Below are 24,001 nucleotides of genomic sequence, written 5' to 3'. Positions count from 1 at the left end.
TACGCACCACAACTAAAATTACTCCCTCCGAGAATATAAAAGGGGTTTTCCTTGTCACCCATGCATGTTCTTTCCCTTCTCTCAGCCTAAAATTGAACTCGTCATGTTCGTTGTTGAATGCAAAGACAGGGTATTTTATTTGTCGTGCACAGTTGTGAGGTCGAGAGGCGAACAAGTGACGGGTCCCCGCCCCTTCGGGACTGCCTTAACCACGTCAGGGGAAAAGTTGTGTCCCCTTTTGATAGAGACAGCTGCTTTTGTGCTCCGTCGGTGAGGCGTCGCTGGCGCGTTTTCATTACGCGTGAGGGCTTGGCAGTACTCCTGAGAAATTATGTTTGTACATAATGGTTGTGTTGGTGGTAATGATTGTGGTGATGTTGATAACGATAATGATGCCTGTCTGTCTGTCTGTTTGTCTGTGTCTGTCTGTCTGTCTGTCTGTCTGTCTGTCTGTCTGTCTGTCTGCGCCATTGGGAGTGTGAGTGTGCCAGTACTGTGTGTGTGTGTGTGTGTGTGTGTCTGCGTGTGTGTGCGTGTGTGTGTGTGTGTGTGTGTGTGTGTGTGTGTGTGCGTGTGCCAGGACTGTGTGTGTGTGTATGTGTATGTGTGTGTGTGTGTGTGTGTGAGTGTGTGTGTATGTGTATTTGTGTGTGTGTGTGTGTGTCTGTGTGTCTGTGTGTGTGTGTGTGTGTGTGTGTCTGTGTGTGTGTGTGTGTCTGTGTGTGCGTGTGTGTGTGTGTGTGTGTGTGTCTGCGTGTCTGTGTGTGTGTGTGTGTGTCTGTGTGTCTGTGTGTGTGTCTGTGTGTCTGTGTGTGTGTTTGTGTGTATGTGTGTCTGTGTGTGTGTGTGTCTCTGTGTGTGTTTGTGTGTGTGTGTCTGTCTGTCTGTCTGTCTGTCTGTCTGTCTGTGTCGCTGTCGGTGTCTGCGTTTGGATGTGTGTGGGTATGCTTGTGTGTCTTTCTTTGTCAGTGTGTGGAACATTATCATAGTGGCTGTTGATCAGTGGCACAACCACTTCAAAAGAAATTGACAGAAATAGAAAGAGACACGCAAACACGATTTACAGACGTGCAGGATGGACAAACGGACACAGTGACAGATACAATAATTATACCAGTAGTATGTCTTTTAAAATCGATCGGTTGGTCATTCTCCGCATAATATCCAAAATTAGTTGCCCCTTCCTTTTCGTCTGTAGATAGACACATGAAGTTCAGTAAGCACTGAGCATTATTTGATTTAATTTGACTTCTGTAATCACTGCGAGATACTTAAAGTGGGTCTAAAAACGCGCCACCCTGGATTTCAATGAAAGGGAAAATCGTCACATTTAACCAAACACAGATCTGGACATGACTGAATTTCACACATTGCAAGGAAGAACATCAGCAAGGATCAAGAAATCACGATTTTACTCTTCAACAACCGTGACCGAACGGTCGCACACACACACACACACACACACACACACACACACACACACACACAGAAGCAGACACACTCACCACACACACACACACACACACACGCAGACACACTCTCACACACACGCACACACGCACGCACGCACACACACGTATACACACACACACACACGCACGCTACACACACACACACACACACACACACGCACGCACGCACACGTACACACACGTATACACACACACGCACACACACATACACATCACACACACACACATTCACACACATACACACACACAAATACACACATGCACGCACACACACACACACACACACAGACACACACACACACACACACACACACACACACAAAACCTTTACTTCACTTCATTTTACTAACTGCTTGATGGAACAGATCGAGGCGGGCCGCGCGCGGCGCTTATTTATTCCCAATTAATTTCCGCTGCACCGCCCCTCTCGTTAGCCGCTGACAAGTATTGTCACCGGAGCTTTACGAAGCTCTCCGGGAAGTCCCGAAGCCCCCAGGCTACGTGCTTTGTAATCCTTTGTCAGCCTTCCTCGTGGGATTACATTAGCTCCGATGAAGGCTTCGTAGGGAGCAAGGGGTGGGGCGAGGGGTGGGAGGAGATAGGGACAGGAGGTGAGGTGGGCAGGGGGAGAGGGGAGTGGAAGATGGGGTTGGGGGTGGACAGTGAGGGACAAGTGTAAAAAATGACTTTTTAACATTATTTTCTTGATACATGGCGGACAAATACTCCCACACAAGCACTTTTTTGCCCTCAAGAGATCGTACATGTACACAGACACAACTAGGCAGACAGACAGACAGACAGACAGACACGCAAACACACACCCACACACCACCAACGGGCCACCACAAACAATCACCACCACCACCACCACAAACAATCACCACCTCATGGCAAGGCAAAAAGGTCGGTGAAGAAAGCCAGACAACTATAGACAGACATAGTACCAAAGATTGTTCAAATGTGTGAAACTCGCGGAGAACTGCTGCATAACAAATCCCTTCAGACAGACACAGCAGATGACAACGGCCACAGCTAATCAAAACGCAAACTGTGAAAATTAGCGAGGTCTGAAGGTCTTTAAACCAAAGCATCATTCCCCCCACGCCGGCGACAAAAGAAACTACTTCACCCCGCCCCCTTTGTCAGACACAACCCACCCCCACGACCCTGTCGTCCACCTCTGATTGCAATCAATACAGAACGCATAGAAAAGGCCGTTGTTGCGGTTAATCAACTCATCACTTGGTTCTAACGCCATCTTGTCCAAACGACACCTCCCCCTGTTCTTCCACCCCACCCCCACCCTTCCATCCCCCCTCCGCTCTGCAACCACGTGACAGTCTGCATATATTTTCTGAACACTCAAAGACACCCTTTTCCTCTCCTCACCGTTTTCTAACTTCTAATACCTCTATCACCCTGACCTCTCAATCTACCCATTCCACCTGAAACGTCCGCTACCCCCCCCCCCCCCCCTCCCCTCCCCCCTACCCCGAGCCTGTAATCCCGCCACCCTCTCCTTCACTACCATTTTTTCTAAAGTTCTGCTATCTCCGCAATAAGCCTCCCCCCCCCCCCCCCCCCACCTCCTCCTTTTGCTCTTAACTTTTCCTAATCATTCATACTGGGATCTCAATCTGTGCCCATCTCTCTCTACCCTTAAAAATCCTCCTACCTTCTCCCCGCCCCCCCCCCCCCCCTTTACCCTTGTCCCCTCCCCCTTCCCCCACCCCCTACCGAACAACCACCCACCCCCATCCCGCATCATCACAACACCACCATCATCACTATGCCTTCTTGTCGCACATGCGACACTTGAAGAAGCGGTGAAAGATCACGACGGGAGGCGAGTTTAGGGCGTCACTGTTGACGCGGCTTTGTTGCCAACAAGGTACCACCACCACCAGCACCCCCACCACACCACGAACGGCGTAAGTTGTGGGACAGCTAGCGTAGCACGAGACTCACACGGCGTAGTAGGGCCGCCCTAGTCACGATGAGCGAAATGTCTCCCAGATTTAATGTACTCTTCAAGGGTCTTCTTCGATCTTCAAGTCTCTTCACAGGCTGAACGCTAGTGCTGACCCGGCGAAGTTCGAGGTGTGACAGAGACTTTCTTTTGCAATGGTGAGACAAAGAAGGAGGCTTTTGTTGAGAGATTTAAAGCTGTCGATCTTTACATGGTATTCTTCAATCGTCAAGGCTTTTCACAGGTAAAACGGCATTATCTGACTAATGCTTGATATGTGATAGAGACGTTATTTTGCAATAAGAGACACCAAGTTGTAGTGTGTGGTCAACGGCACAAGTTTCTTTTGTAATGGTGACACCCAGTTGAGGACTTTGGTCAAACGCACAAGGTGAACGTTTTGTGGTTTAATGTGACGCTTTTCTTAGTTATATGCGTTTGACTACCATGGTAAAAAGAAAAGGCTCTAATACGAATCCGACAAAATTTGAAGTACCGAAAAGTCCATTCAAAATTCTTCAAAACGTTGGTCCTCTAGAGGTCCAGCGTTGTTCAAGGAAATGACCATCGTTTGGACTGTGTTCTGGAGTGTCCTGGACAGTAGTGTCACATCTGAAGGGTCAGAGAGGAACAGCCAAGTGTGAATTAACTCTTGTCATTACAATCTCTTGAAGGACGAAGTTCATGACTCATTAGACGGCCAGGCATACAGCCCGTTGAAAATTATTTCCTTCTTACAAGTTCGTTTCAGAAAATGCAAGAAGAAATAACATTTCCTGCGTCAATAGAAAAAAGAAGAATCGAAGACCCTTCTTATATAAAAGAGTAACAATGAACAAGCAAACTGAACTGTTCACTCTTCACTATGCGCGATTCTTTGTCAAGTAGCTGAAACGCCAAAATCAGATAATTAAATCGACTACTGTGTTAACAATAGCCAAGAGCTGCACGTGTATTTCGGCACTAAACTGTGAAGTATCTGGAGCATAGCACAAAGATCCAGTGGGAGGATTTCAAGGAGGGTCAAGAGGCAGTGGACTCCATTTCCGTGGCTTGGATCGGTGTCCAGTTGAGGACTCTCAAGTGGACTGGTCAAGATCTCTAGAAGTTGGGGTGGCACTGACCACCCTCAATGGTGTCAGACTGACCTGTGGTTTTGGGGGGTCAACGCTGAAGTGCTTTTCTTGGGACAACTTTGTTAAAAGGTTAGAAGAATAAAAAAAATAAAAAATTGAAGAAACAATGTTATTAATAGAAATAGAAACAGAAATGAAATAAATAATATACTTGTGGAAGAAGGAAAATAAAATAGAAACAAAATAAACAAAAGCAAGGACAAAATATTGAAAGCTGCACTGACGATTGGGAAAAACCCCAGATGATATGTTCTTGCATTTCGGAGCAGTTTAACTGAGTTGTGTTTAGGCGTAACAATGCTGAAAATACACGTAAATTAGAAGTTGTTTTTATTCAAAATATCAAACGATATTGATATTTTGATATTTTGAAAAAAAGAAGAAGAACTGAAAAAAAAGTACTTGTTTTTATTTCTGGTAACACTGTTCTTGCTCTGATAATGGAATCTTACTTGTAAAACATTTTCAGACTTTAAACTAAAAGCTTGCAGCATGACTTTTTTTTGCTGACACAGAGACATTCATGTTGACCATCGTATGTGTTACATCATTTTCAAGTCAAATATTTTGAAGGTAGACACATGTGAGTAGACTAAATCATCCCTACGATTTTGAAAAAGAGGAAAACGGTGCATGAACTATAGTATTCCAACAACAATCAACGTTTATTTTGACCAGTTCAGATCACATCACGGCGCTGCCATGAGTTTGTCAGCGTCTGCAGCCTTTCACTCCATCGACGCCATCTTGGGACTGAACATGAGCAGAGATGCTGACGCCAAAAGCTTACAGCTTCAACATCAACATCATGATCAGCATCAACATCAACATCAACATCAACATCAGCATTATTACCATCAACAGAATGCAGGAAACACACGTTGCAAAGACAGCGGAATCCACCAAGAGCAAAATCAGAGTGTGCACGTGAAGTCAACGTCAACAAAACAAAGTCGTCACCGCGGTCAAGATTCCGCCAAGGAATGGCCCTCTCCTGGCGTGGATGGTAAGGGAATCTGTATGCCGTTAGCTTAGAAATAATTAGCCTACGTTTGCTTGTAATTTCTTTCTGTCCTTCTTTCTTTCTTTTTTTTTTCTTTTTTTTTCTTTCTTTCTTTCGGGTTTTCTTTCCTTCTTTCTTTCTTTCTTTCTTTCTTTCTTTCTTTCTTTCTTTTTACATTTAGTCAAGTTTTGACTAAATGTTTTAACATAGAGGGGGAATCGAGACGAGGGTCGTGGTGTATGTGTGTGTGTCTGTCTGTGCGTGTGTGTGTGTGTGTGTGAGTGTGTGTGTGTGTGTGTGTGTGTGTGTGTCAGTGTGTGTGTCTCTGTCTGTCTGTCTGTCTGTCTGTGCGTGTGTGTGTGTAGAGCGATTCAGACTAAACTACTGGACCGATCTTAATGAAATTTAACATGAGAGTTCCTGGGAATGATATCCCCGGATGTTTTTTCCTTTTTTTCGATAAATAACTTTGATGACGTCATATCCAGCTTTTTGTAAAAGTTGAGGCGGCACTGTCACACCCTCATTTTTCAATCAAATTGATTGAAATTTTGGCAAAGCAATCTTCGACAAAGGCCGGACTTTGGTATTGCATTTCAGCTTGATGGCCTAAAAACTAATGAATGAGTTTGGTCATTAAAAATCGGAAACTTGTCATTAATTTTTATTTTTTATTAAACGATCCAAAAATAATTTCATCTTATTCTTCGTTGATTTCTGATTCCAAAAACATATACATATGTCATATTTGGATTACAAACAAGCTCTGAAAATTAAAAATATGAAAATTATGATTAAAATTAATTTTCCGTAATCGATTTAAAAACAATTTCATCTTATTTCTTGTCGGTCCCTGATTCCAAAAAGATATAGATATGATATGTTTGGATTAAAAACAAACTCAGTAAGCTAAAAAGAATAGACATACAGAAAAGCGTGTTATCCTGCTCAGCGCGACCACTACAGCACTATTCTGCGACGAAACTACGAGTATGTGGTCTTGGTGAAAAAAGCAGTGCGTTTAGTTTCATTCTGTGCACTCTGAGTTCGACAGCTTGACTAAATGTTGTTATTTCGCCCTACGCGACTTGTTTCTTTCTTTCTTTATGTATTTTCTTTCATTCTCTCTCTCCTTTTTTTCTTACAATGTTTACTGTGTTGTGCTTCTTTTCCTTTTTTCTTTCTTGTTATTTTATTTTTTCTTTCTTTCTTTTCTTTGTTTACATATTTGTTGTTCTTTCTCTCTTGCTTTGTTTCTGTTGATTAATATTGGAGTTGCTTTATTGCTGTTTACTGTTTATAATCTTCTTCTTCTACATATACAGAGCCAGTTAATAAGAATTAACCATTTTTCTCTTGCAAGTTCCGTATTAATATGTTGGACTCATGTATCATTACTATCAATGTTGTTGTTGTTGTTGTTGTTGACCCGGTCTGTCTGCCTGTCCGTCCGTCCGTCCGTCCGTCCATCCGTCCGTCTGTCTGTCTGTCTGTCCGTCCGTCTGTCTGCCTATCTGTCTGTTTGTCTGTCTGTCTGTCTCTCACTCTCTCTCTCTCTCTCTCTCTCTCTCTCTCTCTCTCTCTCACCACCACAATAGATAGACAGACAGGCAGATAGACAGACAGACAGACACAGACAGACAGACAGACAGACATGCAGGGAGGAGCTAGATTGAAAGCTAGATAGGTACAGCGGAAGATAGACACGTAAAATGCAAGACAAAAATATACAAAGTTAAAAAAAAATATGGGTGTAATACCAAGTGCGTCAGTAGATATAATATCGGTTAATGGTAAAAGAAAGGACGTCACGAATCTCCCGACAGGTGCCAGACAGCAGGTAAACAGAAAAGGTGTGGAAAACAAATAAGTACAATTCTTGTGTATTAATTGTTTTTAACAGGTTCATATCTATTTTGAAAAAGTGTGGAAACAAAGAGGCATTGTTTTCCATCGCGTTTTATACTTGATATTCCCAATGGCACTTTATAGCACGCGTATACGTCATTTCCGGAAGAGGATGAAACCATACGACAGGTAGCTGAACCAGAACAGAAGAAAAACAAAACAGTAGCATCGCTTAATGAGCATCATGCATATACACACAAATCAGATTTCGCAGATTGTCCAAAATAATTGGTTTTATCTTCCTCTTGGTTCATGGGCTGATACTCCCACGTTCACTTATGATTTTGCACGAGTGGGTTTTAAGGTTTATGGCTGTTTTTAACCCGCCATTTCGGCGGTCATACGCCGCTTTCGGGGGATACATGCTTGGTATTTTCGTTTTTCTGCAAGCCAACGAACTCTGACGTGGGTTACAGGATCTTATCAGTGCCTATTTGGTCTTGTGCCTGCAAGTACACACGAAGGGGGATAAGTCACTAGCAGGTCTGCACATAAGTTGACCTGCGAGATCGAACAAATCTCCTCCTTTAACCCACCAGGCGGGACCGGGATTTAACACGGTTTGCAAAAGTTGAGGCGGCACTGTCAGGGCTATACTTTTCATCAATTTTATTGAAATTGTTGTTACATGATCTTAGTACCAAGTCCGGACTATGAGATTTCATTTCAGATTGGTACCTTAGTTATGCTTAATAACGCGTGAAAATACACTTTTTTTCTTTTATATTACATTAACTATTGGTAGCAAAATACGTACTAGACGTTTCAATGATCCCAAAAATTGAACACTTCCCAAGCAACTTAGTAAAGTCCCCTGATATGAAACTGACTAGGTCATGCTTGGATTATTTCCAAAAAATAATTTTGGCATGTTATTTCTCGTGTTGTAGGCTATGTAAATTTTTGGGGAGACTGGTGCTTATTAATTTTACACGGTAAGAATGTTTTGAACTTTTCACGTTTTCTATTCCAGTGAGTGTTGCCCTGACATGTGCGAAAACCGTTCAATTAATTTCTGAGCCGATACAATCCCGTTCCATGTGTCGTCTGCTACCGTGGACAGAGTGTATCGAATCAGTCGAATTTCAAGTGCTAGTCTAGCTCTGAATCTTACGGAATAACAATTACTCGTGCTTTTCTATTAAACACAAGCTATTTAAGACTGGTCCATCTGTTGGTAATGCGGGGACGATTATAGCTACATGTCACTATAAAATAGACGATGCGAATAATCTTCTCAAATCCAAAGAAGGGTCACAGTCGCGTCAATACGCTCTCAGCGATTGTTAGCGCACTCCTAGATGGCGCGAACAGTTTTAAGTACATTGCCATTAGCCAATCAACTGTTGCACATCAGTCATGTGACACATGTACTAACTGACAATTCGACTTTTTGTTGTAAGTAATTGATTGTGCATTTGATTCTAATGCTAGTCGATCAATTTCGTACTCCAAACTTTTTAATCAGGTATTTCCAAATTCAAGAAACCTTTAAATCAAAATAAACTGAGCAAAACAATTATTGCACCCATTTTTGTACCCCAACTAAAACATTCATTCCCGTGTCATTTCATTCAAACTGCTCATGCGCTCCACACCTGTATCAGTAGAAATGACAGAACACATGAGATACGCAAGATAGCAAAACAAAGCAACCTGTTCTGGATAGATAATTGATTTGGCTTTCTCCTCGTATGTCAATGTTGCCAAGTTAAGCCTATTCTGAATTGTTGTTGACGTTTTAATTAGTACCTGACGTTTTTGTCAGGTCGATTTGGGGGATACCCTTACTTCGGCGGTGGTCACGTGATACCTATGACAGAAAACTGTTCGCCATATCTATAGCCAAGTGAAGGGCCTTTAATGGCTTATCACGTTTGAATGAAATGACACGGGTATGAATGTTTTAGTTGGGTTACGATAACGGGTGCAAGTATTATTTTGCTCAGTTTATGTGCGGAGCGATCAGTTTACTTGAAATACAAATAAATGTGTGACTCAAAAATGATAATACTATTTTTTCATCTGGGGGTAATTTTACGCATAGCAGAATAACGATTTGATGACAATAATGGGGAAAAACATGTATACCAGTTACAACAACAACAACACCAACATCAACAACAACAATAACAATGATAATAACAACAACAACAACAACAACAACAACAACAGCAACAACTATACCAGCAGCAATGTGAAAGAGTGCAATATTACAGGCAGATTCCTAGGGTCACGGGGCAATGATATATTTGTGTGTGTTCTGTAAATGATGCCTTTCTCTTTCCAAAACAAACCCCTTAACTACACAACCACGATGGGTGCTTGTCTGGGCTTCAGGCGCGTAGCAACTCTTCCACAGTCTTTAAACAAAACTGACAGAATTGTTTCGAGATATTGTCTATTAAGACGTTTTATGGATCCCTTACTGGGCATGGACCATTACATACATATAGTACTGGTTCAAGTTTAGAGCTTTCCTAGTTAATAACTGTCTAAGAGAGGACCAGGGCTGGTGTACACAACAAAGTGATCAGCTGGGTGGGAGTAAAGCACCGGGTCGATTCGTTGAAATTGAGATTTGTTTGAGATTTCAGAACAATCCGACCCAGAGTTTTGGTCCAATCCAGTTCGGCACTTTCTCGTACACGCCACCCCTGCTGTATCTAAACATGCCATCAAGTATCCGGTCATAATGAGCACACAAGGCGCCATTGAAACACCATTGGGTCATTTTAAAAATTAAGTACTCAGCCTTTTCCACTGTATACCGGCATATCAGTAATGCGAGGGTTTACTTGATCAACAACCCGCGTCAAAATGACCACTCATTTCAAGTTTGCATACGTCAATGACCGATGATCAACACTTTAAAATTGTACTATGGATGTGACCGTTTGGATGAGTTTTTGGTGAATTTGACGAAACTGAAGAATATGGGGCATCCACTATTCCTAAAATTAATCTAGACGCACACGGCACGATTTGCTCGAAAACGCACCACAAGTATTGTCAGTATGGTCTAAGGGAAATAACCAATGTCTTGTTAATGAGATTGCTAATGGGATTGCTTCCCTTGCTCTCTCTCTCTCTCTCTCTGTCATGGCCGCTTGCTTAATAAACCCATGCCATCGAACACGTGCGTTGTGAGTTCGATAAGTATGATCATTATTTAAATCAAAGTGAATGAATGCGCTTTAGGGCGCTGCTTGTCTCGGGTGTTGGAAATATTTGAAAAGCGCCGCCTGGCGGGAAGGCAGCATCTTTGAAAGACATTCTTCAAATACTTGAACTGAAAGTAAAACGTCACATTTTCCAGTCCCTTATCTCACTATGGCGCAGTGTCACAAAAAAATAAACTCAAAGGGGTGAACATAATGTAAAAGTGTAGCGCCAAAATTAGATTTAAAACTGGTCGTTATCTCGAGACAGTCTACACGCGAGAGGGCGTCAGATACAAGTAAGTAGCATCATGCTGAAGTAACGTAAGGGCGTCAGATAAAGAGAGTAACATCATGTCAGAGTAAAAGCATTAACCAACGTCTGTTTGGATTCCATTCACCAAGGGCTTCACGTGGGTTTTAAACCAACAACCGTATTGATCAGATCTGTGAGAGTTCCCTCCCCTTCATTAGTAGCGTTTTTCTCCGCTCTCGCTTCAAACAGCTGTCCGATCCAGCCATGGGAGGAGACGCCGCGAAAAATATGGTCCTGTCTGTCCCGCACAAGAACTTCGGGGTGAAACGTGCCATAACGTTAGAAAGAAGTAATTACACTAATTTGGGGGTAGGGTATTGGTGGAGAAAGGGATTTGTGGAAATAATATGGTTTCTGCGGGCCTGTTGTCATTTAGCCCGGGGCTGCTCTTCACTGCGGTCCTAGTGTCGCCTGTGTGCTGACAGATCGCATTGACGGGAGCCGGCGAGAAGCGGGAGCTAATTTCATCGACACAAAAATGCTTTATCGCTGCACAATCGCCCCTTGACAAGCGCGGAGAAAAACCGTGCAATTTGGAATAATTTTAATACGTACAAATGCCTCTCCTGCCTCACCGCATGGGGGCTCCCCTCTCTCTCGCACACACACAAACGGAGAGAGAGGAAAACCCGAAGAAGGGGCTGACACAAGAGACAGAGACACGCGGTTGAAAAAAAAGTACACGAGCGAGCGCTCCTTTGCCACTCGTTTATCCTCAACCCCTGTCGGCTATTGTGCCTGAGCTTAATCAAATTAGATGAAGATAAATAATGGAGCAAAGGCGAATTTTATGCCTACCTAATCCCGAAAAGATGCTAGGCCAAGAAGGGGGGAAGGCGCCCACAAAGCGAATTATCTGGCCTCGGGTGGTGTTGCTCGCAGGGGTCTCGGGTGGAAAATGGAGGGGCGGGGTAGGAAACCGACACCCGGATCGAGTTACCCTATAGCACCTATTCAGGGGTGCCTGTCAATGGCACAAACACGCCAGCAAACACGTCTCTATTACTTACTGTGGCCTCTCCGCGGGGAGGAGACGGGGGAGGGAGTGGCGACGTGAGAGGTTTTTGCCGCACTGGGAGAGTTGGTGGCATAATTTGAGGATGGGGGGGAGGGAGATCGTCTTGGTCCTGGTGGGTTTTTTTTGTCTGACTGTCTGTCTGTTTGTCTGTCTGTCTGTCTCTGTCTGACTGTCTGGCTGGCTGGCTGGCTGTCTGTCTGTCTGTGTCTGTCTGTCTGTGTCTGTCTGTCTGTGTCTGTCTGTATGTCTGTCTGTCTGTCTCTGTCTGTCTGTCTGTCTCTGCCTCTCTGCCTCTCTCTCTCTCTCTCTCTCTCTCTCTCTCTCTCACTCACTCTCTCTCGCTATCTTGGTTTCTCTCCGTCTGTCGAAGTACCCTAAGACACATAATCAGGTGTATGTGGTAAAAACACGTCAACAAACACACCTCTATTACTGTACTTACTGTGTCCTCTCCTAGGGGAGGACAGGAGGTAGGTCGTGGAAACGTGATGGTTTTTTTTTTTGCCGTGCCGAGCTGTGACAGTTATAGACAGGTGGCAGATTTTGAAGAGAGGGATGAGGGTTGGTTCTGTCTGACTGAATGTCTGTTTGTATTTGTTTCTGTCCGTGTACATTATGTATGTCTCTCTCTGTCTTTCTGTCTGTCTGTCTGTCTGTCTGTCTGTCTGTCTGTCTCTCTCTCTCTCTCTCTCTCTCAGAGTCTCTCTCTCTCTCTCTCTCTCTCTCTCTCTCTCTCTCTCTTTTTCTTTCTATTTATCAACCTGTTTTCTCTCTATATGGATGGCTCGGGTAATTGTGTCGCGGGTAAATTCATTTCTTAAATATTTTGATCAAACGGTTTTTCGTGATGGAGCAATAGACCACGGACACCCGGTCGGGGACGTCGTGTGCAACATACCAGAAAGATATTTGGCAATCAGTGGCCGACATACCACCAAGCAGTTTCGGTTGTCTCTCCTCAAGTGATATGGTGGCAACATGGCTGGACTTTGCAAAGAAATACACTATCATGTGTTAGGAAGCACTTCTGTTTCTTTTGAATTTTACAGGTGGATTCTCATCCAGGAAGACCCACACCACCAACTGTTGCCTCATCTTTGAGTCCTATTGGTTTTCCCATGTTTGGTCTTCTGTTGCGATGTTCAAAACGCGAGGAAACCTTCTTCCGTCAAATGTTCATAGCATATGGGTGCACCTGTCCACCCTACCCCGCTTTTGCTCTTTGCTAAAGTTATGGGGAACCCAACGGTCACCACGTTTCCTTACGCCACAGCAGCCGTGAAAACTACAAGTGTGACTTCCCGGTTAAATCTTCATTCTTTCATGTATTTCAGCGTATATCATTTTTGGGCCCTTCTCAATCAGGGACTCTTCCCTAGAGACGTTTACTGTTGCCATTCGACCACAACGGTCAACGTATTTGTTTCTGTCTGTATATATACTGTTCAAAAAAAGAAACGCATAGCTTGTAATATTTGGTTAATTTAGTTATATGGCTACAAGGATATCCACCAAACTGCAGAAAATGTTTATCTGGTCGTCGACCTTTCGTCCATTGCCACAAGTGAGCTCTGCACGTGACGCATGCGTTATCAGTGGCTACAATGTCAAAATTGCTCATTTGGCATGACCACTCGTCATGCTTCAGTGTAATCTCGTGAAACTCGGGGAATATTGAGCTCTCACCATGTCTTCCAAAACCCATAAAAGCGGATTGTTCGCCACAAAGAAATCAGACGACAATTCAGCGACGAAAGATGGCCCGATTGAGCAGAGAAGACCGCCAAATTGCATTGGGTCGTTTACAAGCAGGCCAAAGTCAAAGTGCAATCGCCAGGCACTTCCACGTGTCCCAGAGCACCATCAGTAGACTGTGGGTCAGGTTTCAAGCCACTGCCCAGCCAGCAAGACATTAGCGGCCGATAATCGGCCGAACACCCTTCAAAAAGTCGGGCCGGTGACGTCAAAACATACGACGCGGGTGTTGGCCCGACTAACTTTTGCAAAGAGGCAACGAGGCGGCCGACAGGCGGCCGAACACCTGCACTATGGCGGCACGCATCCGGTCCGATGTTAATCGGCCCGATAACTTGTTGGACCTGCGGCCCGACACCTTATCCCGACATCGGGAAGATATCGATTTCAGCGGGAAGACATCGGGACGATGTCGGCATAAGGTGTCGGGCCGGAGGTCCAACAAGCCATCGGGCCGATTAACATCGGACCGGATGCGTGCCGCCATAGTACAGGTGTTCGGCCGCCTGTCGGCCGCCTCGTTGCCTCTTTGCAAAAGTTAGTCGGGCCAACACCCTCGTCGTATCTTTTGACGTCACCTGCCCGACTTTTTGAAGGGTGTTCGGCCGACTATCGGCCGCTAATGTCTTGCTGGCTCGGCATGCAGCTACAGATACAGCATTATGTACCACCCCCCCCCCCCCCCACCCCCCACCCCCAAGTGTAACAGTGCAAAACTCACTTACAGCTACAGCAGTACAATCCCCCCCCCCTCCCCCCAGTGTTACAGTAGACAACAAACCTACAGATACAGCAGTGTGTACACCCCCCCCCCCCCCGTTTGTAACAGTGCAAAACACATCACCAGCTACAGATACAGCAGTATGTAGAACCCCCCGCCCCTACCGCCCTCACTGTAACAGTACAAAACACACCTACAGCTACAGCCGTATATACACCCCCCCCCCCTCAGTATTACAGTATAAAACACACCTACAGCAACAGATTCAGCAGTATGTACAACCCCCCAAGTGTAACAGTACAAAACACACCTACAGCTACAGCAGTATGTATACCCCCCCCCCCCCCCCCCAACCAATGTAACAGCGCAAAACACACTTACAGCTACAGATTCAGCGGTATATATGTACAACCCCCCCTCCCCCAACCCAAGTGTAACAGTGCAAAAAACACCTACAGCTACCGCAGTATGTACACCCCCCCCCCCCCAACTGTAACAGCACAAATCGCACCTACTGCTACGGATACAGCAGTGTGTACAACCCCCCTCCCCCCCCCCCCCAGTGTAACAGTGCAAAACACACCTACAGCTACAGATTATGAGATACAGCAGTATGTACAACCCCCACCCCCCCCCCCCCCCACTGTAACAGTACAAAACTCATTTACAGTTACAGATTCAGAAAATTTTATGTACACCCCCCCTCCCCCCGCTGCCACCACTGTAACAGTACAAAACATACCTACAGCAGTATGTACAACACTCCACCGCCTTCCCCAGTGTAGAGTGCAAAACACACCTAGAGCTACAGATACAGCAGTATGTTCAACCCCCCCCCCTCCCCTGTGTGCAAAACACACCTAGAGCTACAGATACAGCAGTATGTTCAACCCCCCCCCCCTCCCCCCTACTGTAAAAGTACATAACACACCTACAGCTACATCTATACATCAGTATGTACAACCCCCCCCCCCCCAAGTGTAACAGTACAAAACACGCCTACAGCTACAAATTCAGCAGTATGTACACCCCCCCCCCCCCCCCCCCCCAGTGTTACAGTGAAAAACACACCTACAGCTACAGATTCAGCAGTATGTACACCCCCCCCCCCAAGTGTGCATCAGTGCAAAACACACCACCAGCTACAGATAGATCAGTATGTACAACCCCCCCCCCCCCCCCCAAGTGTTACAATGCAATACACACACCTACAGCTACAGATACATCAGTATGTACACCCCACCCCCCAAGTGTAACAGTGCAAACCACACTTACAGCTACAGATTCAGCAGTATCATGAGTCTGTACTCCACCCCCCCTCCCCCACTGTAACAGGACAAAACACACCTACATCTACAGCTACAGATACATCAGTATGTACACCCCACCCCCCAAGTGTAACAGTGCAAACTACACTTACAGCTACAGATTCAGCAGTATCATGAGTATGTACTCGTACTCCACCCCCCTCCCCCACTGTAACAGGACAAAACACCTACATCTACATCTACAGATACAGCAGTATGTCCTCCCCCCCCCCCCACTGTATAACAGCAAAACTAACATTAAAGCAAAAACAAGAAGGGCAAAGCTCATACGACTCACATGCTTGACCTTGACCTTTACATGACCTTGACCTTCAGGGTCAAGGTCAAATAACTAAACCTAGCAATATGACATCATACACTAAGAACTGCTGTACACATTTTTCCTACGAAAATACATGTGACCTTGACCCAAGGTCAAGGTCATCCAAGGTCATGCAACACAAAGCTGTTAATTCAAGACATAGGAAGTACAATGGTGCTTATTGGCTCTTTCTACCATGAGATATGGTCACTTTTAGTGGTTCACTACCTTATTTTGGTCACATTTCATAAGGGTCAAAGTGACCTTGACCTTGATCATATGTGACCAAATGTGTCTCATGATGAAAGCATAACATGTGCCCCACATCATTTTTAAGTTTGAAACAGTTATCTTCCATAGTTCAGGGTCAAGGTCACTTCAAAATATGTATACAATCCAACTTTGAAGAGCTCCTGTGACCTTGACCTTGAAGCAAGGTAAACCAAACTGGTATCAAAAGATGGAGCTTACTTTGCCCTATATATCATATATAGTTGAGGTATTCAATCTCAAAAACGTCAGAGAAAATGGGAAAAATGTGAAAAATAGCTGTTTTTTAGACAACATTTATGTCCCCTGCGACCTTGACCTTGAAGCAAGGTCAAGATGCTATGTATGTTTTTTGGGGCCTTGTCATCATACACTATCTTGCCAAATTTGGTACTGATAGACTGAATAGTGTCCAAGAAATATCCAACGTTAAAGTTTTCCGGACGGACGTCCGGACGTCCGGACGGACGTCCGGACGTCCGGACGGACGGACGGACGACTCGGGTGAGTACATAGACTCACTTTTGCTTCGCATGTGAGTCAAAAAACGAAATCACTTACTCGCTCCATCCGTCGGTTGTCCTCGAGTTGACGTTATAACAGCTTGAACACACCTGTAGGTTTCCATCCGTCCTTGGACAGTTCTCCGCGCAAACACCAGTGATATTTCAACATCAGAAATATCAAAGAGTGACTGGCTACACAACTTGTCAACTATCACCGCCACCACGTGGCACTGGGACCAGCACTCAGATTGAGATCCCGAGGCGACATTCGTCTCGGATAACATATCATCAATGTGCTGTCCAACATTCGCCAGAATGTCTCTTCTTTCGATATTAACTTGAACTAAGAAAACAAGTAAACTTCGCTCACGCGGGAAAGTAGCAGCCGGCCATGTTTACACTCAATCTTGTTTACCGTAAGGAAAGCTATGAGAGTATTTCAAGTATATATGATGGCGTATTTTTAAAATGTAAAACTCATGTTTTGAGCTCATGCTGTATTTGAATTTTGATTGCAAATATACAAATGAAACTTACAATTAATTATCCTACTCCTATGTGAAAAAGTCAACAAATATGAATAATTCAGTTTCGCATTTGCAGGGTCATGTCACGCCGTTGACGGGCCGACCCTTGAACAGGGGACGTAACAAATGTTAAAATAATGATCATAAATTTGTTATCTCCCGTAACTCTGCATATTTTTATCGACAGCAACATTGCGTCGGGCCGATGTCAGGGTTTATTACGTACATTTGCCGAGTTTTACACACAGTCAAACGGTATCGGCTCAACAACGGACGACGACACACGACATATGACGACGTCACCCGACTGAAATCGTCAATCGGCCGACGAAAGCTTGCTAGCTGGGTGGCTCCGTTGCTGACTTGCCACGAGCGGGAAGACCAAGGGCGACAACTGCTGCTCACGACCGCTTCATACGGCTCCGCCACCTCCGGAATCGTTTCCTGTCGGCCTCATCTTCTGTCCAGGCTCTCCCCGGGCCACACCGATTATCGGACCAGACCGTGCGGAACCGCCTGCATGAAGCTGGTTTGAGAGCTCGCAGACCTCACAGAGGAGCTGTCCTCACCCGCCGCCATCGCCAGAACCGAGTGCAGTGGGGCAACCAGCACCTTCGCTGGACCGTCCGGAATCACTGGAGACACGTGTGGTTCAGCGACGAGTCCTACTTCCTGCTCCAGCGACATGATGGTCGGAGGAGGGTCTACCGGAGAGTAAACGAACGTTACGCGCCCAACTGTGTGGATGAGGCACCCGCTCATGGTGGTGGAGGCGTCATGGTGTGGGGGGCGATCAATACCGCTGGAAAGAGAACCCTGGTGCACGTCCAAGGGCGCATAACTGCCCAGCGATACGTGGAGGAAATTCTGCGCCCACACGCCCTTCCTCTTCTGGCTGACCAGGATGCCATATTCCAGCAGGACAACGCTCGCCCGCACACAGCACGACTCACCACCCAGTTCCTCACCGACCACCATGTCCAGGTGCTTCCCTGGCCATCCATGTCGCCAGACATGAACCCGATAGAACACCTCTGGGATGAATTGGACAGACGTGTGCGCAGGCGAGAAGAAGCGCCGGCAAATCACCGCGATCTATTGCAGGCACTTCAGGAGGAGTGGGACACCATCCCACAGCAAGATATCCGGCATCTGATCCAGTCCATGCCCAGAAGGTGCCGGGCAGTTGTTGCTGCTCAAGGCAGTCACACCCCCTACTGACTTGACAGCCTTGGCACCCAATCGTATTGATTGACTGATTGATTTGAAGATGCAAATGAACTGTGTGTGCATTCAACTGTGTCCATACCAAATTTCAAACAAATAATCTAAATATTGGATTTTCTGTTAATTTTTTCGAAAAATAAAACAAATTTGGCAAGTAGCAACTATGCGTTTCTTTTTTTGAACAGTATATTATGTATGTCTATCTTTGTCTGTCTGTCTGTCTGTCTGTCTGTCTCTGTCTGGCTCTGTCTGTCTGTCTGTCTGTCTGTCTGTCTCTGTCTCTGTCTGTCTGTCTGTCTGTCTCTCTCTCTCTCTCTCTCTCTCTCTCTCTCTCTCTCTCTCTCTCTCTCTTGTGAGTATATGTTAGAGAGAAAGAGATAAAACCGGGTGATTGTCCATAAATACAAACACACGGCATGTATTACTGACCTCCCCCCCCCCCCTCCCCACACACCGTTGAAATGAACCTTGTGTGTTCAATCAATAAAATGTCTTACGTCTCTCTCTCTCTCTCTCTCTCTCTCTCTCTCTCTCTCTCTCTCTCTCTCTCTCTCTCTCTCTCTTTTTTTTTCTTTTTCTTTTTATCAACCTGTTTTCTCCCTATATCGATGGCTCGGGTAATTGTGTCGCGGGTAAATTCATTTCTTAAACATTTTGATCAAACTTCAGCTTTTTCATACGACACAGCCGCAGCCGTTTCACCTGGAGAGGACAGCGGCCACGATGACGCCATGGCAGATGACGTAACAGAAGCGGAGCAACGCAAGTCTAAGAAGCACCGACGGAACCGCACGACCTTCACGACGTACCAGCTGCACGAGCTAGAGCGTGCTTTCGAGAAATCCCACTACCCTGATGTGTACAACAGAGAGGACCTCGCTAATAAAATCAATTTGCCTGAAGTCCGAGTACAGGTAGGATATCATGGACAATCATTTTTGGTTGGTCTGTTGGTTGCTTGGCTGGTTGGTTGGTTGTGTGGTTGGTTGGTTGGTTAGTTGGTTGTTTAATGAGTTTGTTTGTGTTTGTTTCTTTGTTTCTTTGTTTGTTTGTTTCTTTGTTTCTTTATTGGCGGTGAAAGTATGATGTGATGTGATTTGATGTGATGTGATGTGGTGTGTGTGTGCGTGCGTGTTGTTGTTGGTGTTGTTGTTGTTGTTGGTGTTGTTGTTGTTGTTGTTGTTGTTGTTGTTTTTAGTGGTGGTGGTGGTGGTGGTGTTTTTGTTGTTGTTGTTGTTGTTGTTTTTGTGGGTTTTTTGTTTGCTGCTGCTGCTGCTGCTGCTGCAGCCCAGTGCTGCTGATGGTCAAACATTCATTTTTCTCCCGATGCAAACAGACACTGCTTTCTGTCAGTCTAGAATGAACGAGAAGGTTTTCCCTCTACCTCTGTAACGATTAAATTAAATCACAGTCACTGAACTACCCGCAGTGTGCGATTTGTTTAACTACTCCACAGGCTCCAAAGTAGAGATTAAGTGAAAGTCTTGTGACTCGACCAACGCGGGCAGCTTCCCAAACAAAAAGCTAACGACAAACACTGCTCGAATACCAAAACAAAACTGGCCGCAGTCGCAGAAAACAAAACAAAAAGAAAAACTCTGTGTTGATAAAACACTCTAAATCCTGTCGTAATCCCTGCTTCATCCTCCCCAAAGAAACCTCCATTACAGCCTTTTACTGGGATTACCACGTGCCAGAAGTGACCAATCAAATGAGGTGCAAGGGACGTTCTCGTAGATTGGAAGTGCAGCTTCCTTGGCCAAAATGAACAACTTGCTTGCTCCACTTGATTTTTCTTTACTTTCTTTTATGACACACCTTGCCTACGACTAATACGCCATTCCCTCGCCCTTTTCACCGCGAATTAGCCAAGGTTGTCATTATCATCATTGCCTGCATTATCGGAGGCGGCCTTTAGAGCGTCAAAGTGTTTAATCTGGAGGTCATTAGCTCGTCTTGCTTGATGTCCCCCTTCACCCGCTCTTAACGAACTGTGAATCCTACGCGTCAGATGCTTCTAAAACTATTGTAATGTCGTTATACGCTGCGATTCCCTTTCTCCTCCCGTAATTAACCCCATCCAAACGTTTAGCTCGACCATGGGCACGCCACTCTGCCCACAAAAGCTCGGGTTGCCTCCCCTTTTCTTCGCAATCGAATTAGCTCTTTCGAGACTCTCGTTTCCAGCGAGAGCGCAGCCCCGCACCAAATGAAGTCCTAATTGGGGATTGGCCAGTCCCCAGCACGCGCTCTTTGTCGTGTGGTCAGGGCGAAGAGTTAATTGCACAGGGGGGACACTGGCAGAGGACAGGGGTGGGAGGGGTGGGAGAGACAGCGACGGAGGGGAGGGAGGAAATGGATAAGGAGGAAGAGGTCAAGAAGAGGAAGAAGAAGAAAGAACGGAAGAAGAATCACGCAAAAGACAAAGATATAAAGGCAGAGAAACATGTTGAGACTCCGTAACAACGAAAGTTTGGAGGACAGAGGGACAGACAGATAAACCACAGTGCAAGCGACCAGACGACAGATCAGACAGGCCTACAGACAGACAGACGAGTGGTTTTTTTAGAAGCACAAACCGCTGTGGAGCATACACAGGAACAGACAACAAAGAAAGGCCAGGGGTTAGGGGTGAAGGTTGTAGTGAATAGAAAAGGTGAGTGAAACCCCAGAGTGCGCCAAAAACAGATAGAACCAAAGGGGCAAAAAAAAGGACAGAGAAAAGCAAGATTTACAGACAGACAGACAGATTCGAGAACAGAACCAGCATGACGGTTCAGATAAAAAGACAGACAGATCGGGAAGGGACAGAGTCATAATGGGGCACAGAAGAACGGCAAAGCCTGGGAGAGATAGGGGTCAATTGTCACCGTTGAAGACAGCCCACGACGTTGTTCCTTTCAAAGACTGTGGTCAGTTGTCACAATTAGGATCGTCAGCAGGTCAGCACGTTCAAACAGAGGAACACGCCCGTCTTTCAGTTTGGTCAAACCTGCAGCGGAAGTGAGGGATGGGGTCAAATTTAGACAAAAACAAAATCCATTGGGAGACTGCAGTGAAAGAGGCCTTGGTTTGATACATTTGTCAACAAAATTATTTATAGGCCCAAAGTGGAGATACTTGTTTAATTAGTTCCTACCAAAACACCCGCATCATTAAACCTAACCTCTCTTTGATTGCTTTCGAACTGCACGCACCGTTTCGTCATTGAACTGCAACGGAATTAAGCCTCAAATGAACTGCTCGAAGTCTCTGGCCGCACGAAGCTTAATTTGGCACTGAGTTTGCGATGAGAAGACTTTGCGAAGAAGACTTCGGACTCAATTGACGAATTCCGATAATAACTTTGTCGGGCTTGCATGTGTTGTGACAGAGTGAGTTCCCTTGCATTTGCGCAGACAAACATTGCCATGTGCTTTCTGTACACGTGTTTGAGACACACCTCACGCCAGTGACTGGCCTGTAATGTCACGTGGGGACGTTTCCCCATGTGGCATTATTTGCCACGTGATATTAAAGTCAGTCACCAGCAAGTGGGCGCGTCTCAAACATGTGAACAGGAAGCACATGGCAATGGTTGTCTGCGCAAATGCAAGGGTACTCACTCTGTCACAACACATGCAAACCCGACAGAGTTATTTCTGAAAATCGTCTATTAACGATCGTCTTTACATCCGCAGGAATTAAGCCACTAACATTGTTGTAAAGTGATACAACCGAACTCTCACACACGAGTACACACTACAAAATACATATGGCCAGAGGACACCCTTTCGACTTCCTAAGAGGATCCCTATACACTGCAGTGGTATTTTCATAACATATATCTTTCAATTATGTAAACAGACCAGCGGTCAAAAGAACGTGGGGTGTCACTGGGGGGCGTTTTCTGATCGGAGGCGCGTAACGATACAGATATAATTGTATTTCTTCTTCTTTTTGTTTTTATTTGTATAAGGATTGTTTGTCTCCAATACGAAAAATCTGACAAGCCAGCCAGCATTTTACATTTTTCATTACTATCTGTTTTCAGGTTTGGTTCCAAAACAGGAGGGCGAAATGGCGACGCCAAGAAAAGGTCGAGACCACCACACTCTCCGAAACCCTGCCCATCCCCTCATCCCCTGGGGTTTCCCAGTTTGCTGCATCACTTCCTCTTGACCCCTGGTTGACCCCGCCCATCATACAGACCGTCGGGGCCAGCATTCCAGCCTCCGTCTCGCTTCAGTCTTTCGTCAACCCCGTTCTGACGTCACAGGGAATGACGTCATACCCGGAGTTTCTTGCTTCCACCATGTGTGGATCTCCAGCCCTGGGTCCCGGGTCTTTGAGTTCGTTGGCCGGTATCTTCAGTTCCGGTCTCCAGATGGATGACCCAAAGTCCTGTATTGCCTCATTGAGGGACAAGGCTAAAGAGCATCTGGAAAAGTTCGGAGCGAACGCCTATTGATGATATTATTGTATTTACACACTGACATGTTTAAGAGTATACTTTGGAGTTTTGATAAGATGTCCCTTCCGCCCCCCCCCCCCCCCCCCCCCTTCCCCCTTCACACTCTCGCTCTTCAACAACCCGGAGTATGACTGCCTGAATGGCGGGAGGAAAAACCAACATAGTTCCACTAAAAAAAACTCACTTGTGCAAATTACGAGTGCTCGCAGAAGTTGCGGCCCAGGAAAACGGAAAAAGAAGAAGGTTCTTTGCCAGAACATTGTGACAGGGTATGACGTACACGACAGGATGTTTGGACATCTTAAATGACGACAGTGATCTACTTTTGTCTGTTTTGTTGTTGTGTGTGTGCTTAATTATCACATGTCGGCAGGAAGGCTGATATGAAAATACATCAGTTATGGACAATAACCAAACGACATATTGTGTGGGTGTTATTTTGATACGTTTGACTGCCAGAGGTGATTTGGGTACATGACATGACTTTTCAATAGGACACGGAGGAAATCATGGGCTTAAGAATTTATTTGACAAAAAAATGAAAAAGGTTTAAAAAAAACAACCGAATAGCATTAGCAATCTGTGTATTAAGTTTCTTCCACAAAGTGCGAGATTGCGCTTTGTCGTGTTTTTCATTGATAGCTCAGACGGGAAGAGTTTTATTTCAAGAAGAAAACACCTGTTGGAAAGTCCCAAAAAATGGGATGTCTTTCCATCAGATCGTTTTGCTTTTCCTCAGCGGCTTGGCCTTTTTTGTTTTGTCTTGTTTTTTTTGTTTTTGTTTTTTTTTATCTCGCCATCTATACACATTTTAGAATGTGAATCAAAGTAAGCTCAACAAAAATGTACCGAATATTACTGTAAATTGCTGCTTATTTCCGTTACTGTAAAAGTCACTGTTTAAGAGAATCAGCTTTTTTTTCTTCT

General features: G+C 45.2%; 1 protein-coding gene across 1 annotated transcript in view; it reads left to right on the top strand.

The window, feature by feature from the left end:
• The first annotated feature begins 3,428 nt into the window (after window positions 1-3,428).
• LOC138977538 (retinal homeobox protein Rx1-like) overlaps window positions 3,429-24,001 on the top strand; it is a 22,492-nt gene continuing 1,919 nt past the window's right edge. The window contains exons 1-3 of the mRNA XM_070350365.1: window positions 3,429-5,586; window positions 19,309-19,535; window positions 22,655-24,001. The exon at window positions 22,655-24,001 is cut by the window's right edge and continues 1,919 nt beyond it. Of these exons, the coding sequence (XP_070206466.1) occupies window positions 5,214-5,586; window positions 19,309-19,535; window positions 22,655-23,071 (1,017 nt within the window). The 5' untranslated portion in view covers window positions 3,429-5,213 and the 3' untranslated portion in view covers window positions 23,072-24,001. The remainder of the gene's footprint in view (window positions 5,587-19,308; window positions 19,536-22,654) is intronic.

The sequence above is a fragment of the Littorina saxatilis genome, linkage group LG1 (assembly GCF_037325665.1).
Source record: "Littorina saxatilis isolate snail1 linkage group LG1, US_GU_Lsax_2.0, whole genome shotgun sequence".
Classification (NCBI taxonomy): Eukaryota; Metazoa; Mollusca; class Gastropoda; order Littorinimorpha; family Littorinidae; genus Littorina; species Littorina saxatilis.
Note: the sequence above shows the minus strand (reverse complement) of the source record. Positions and strands in the feature narration are given on the sequence as shown.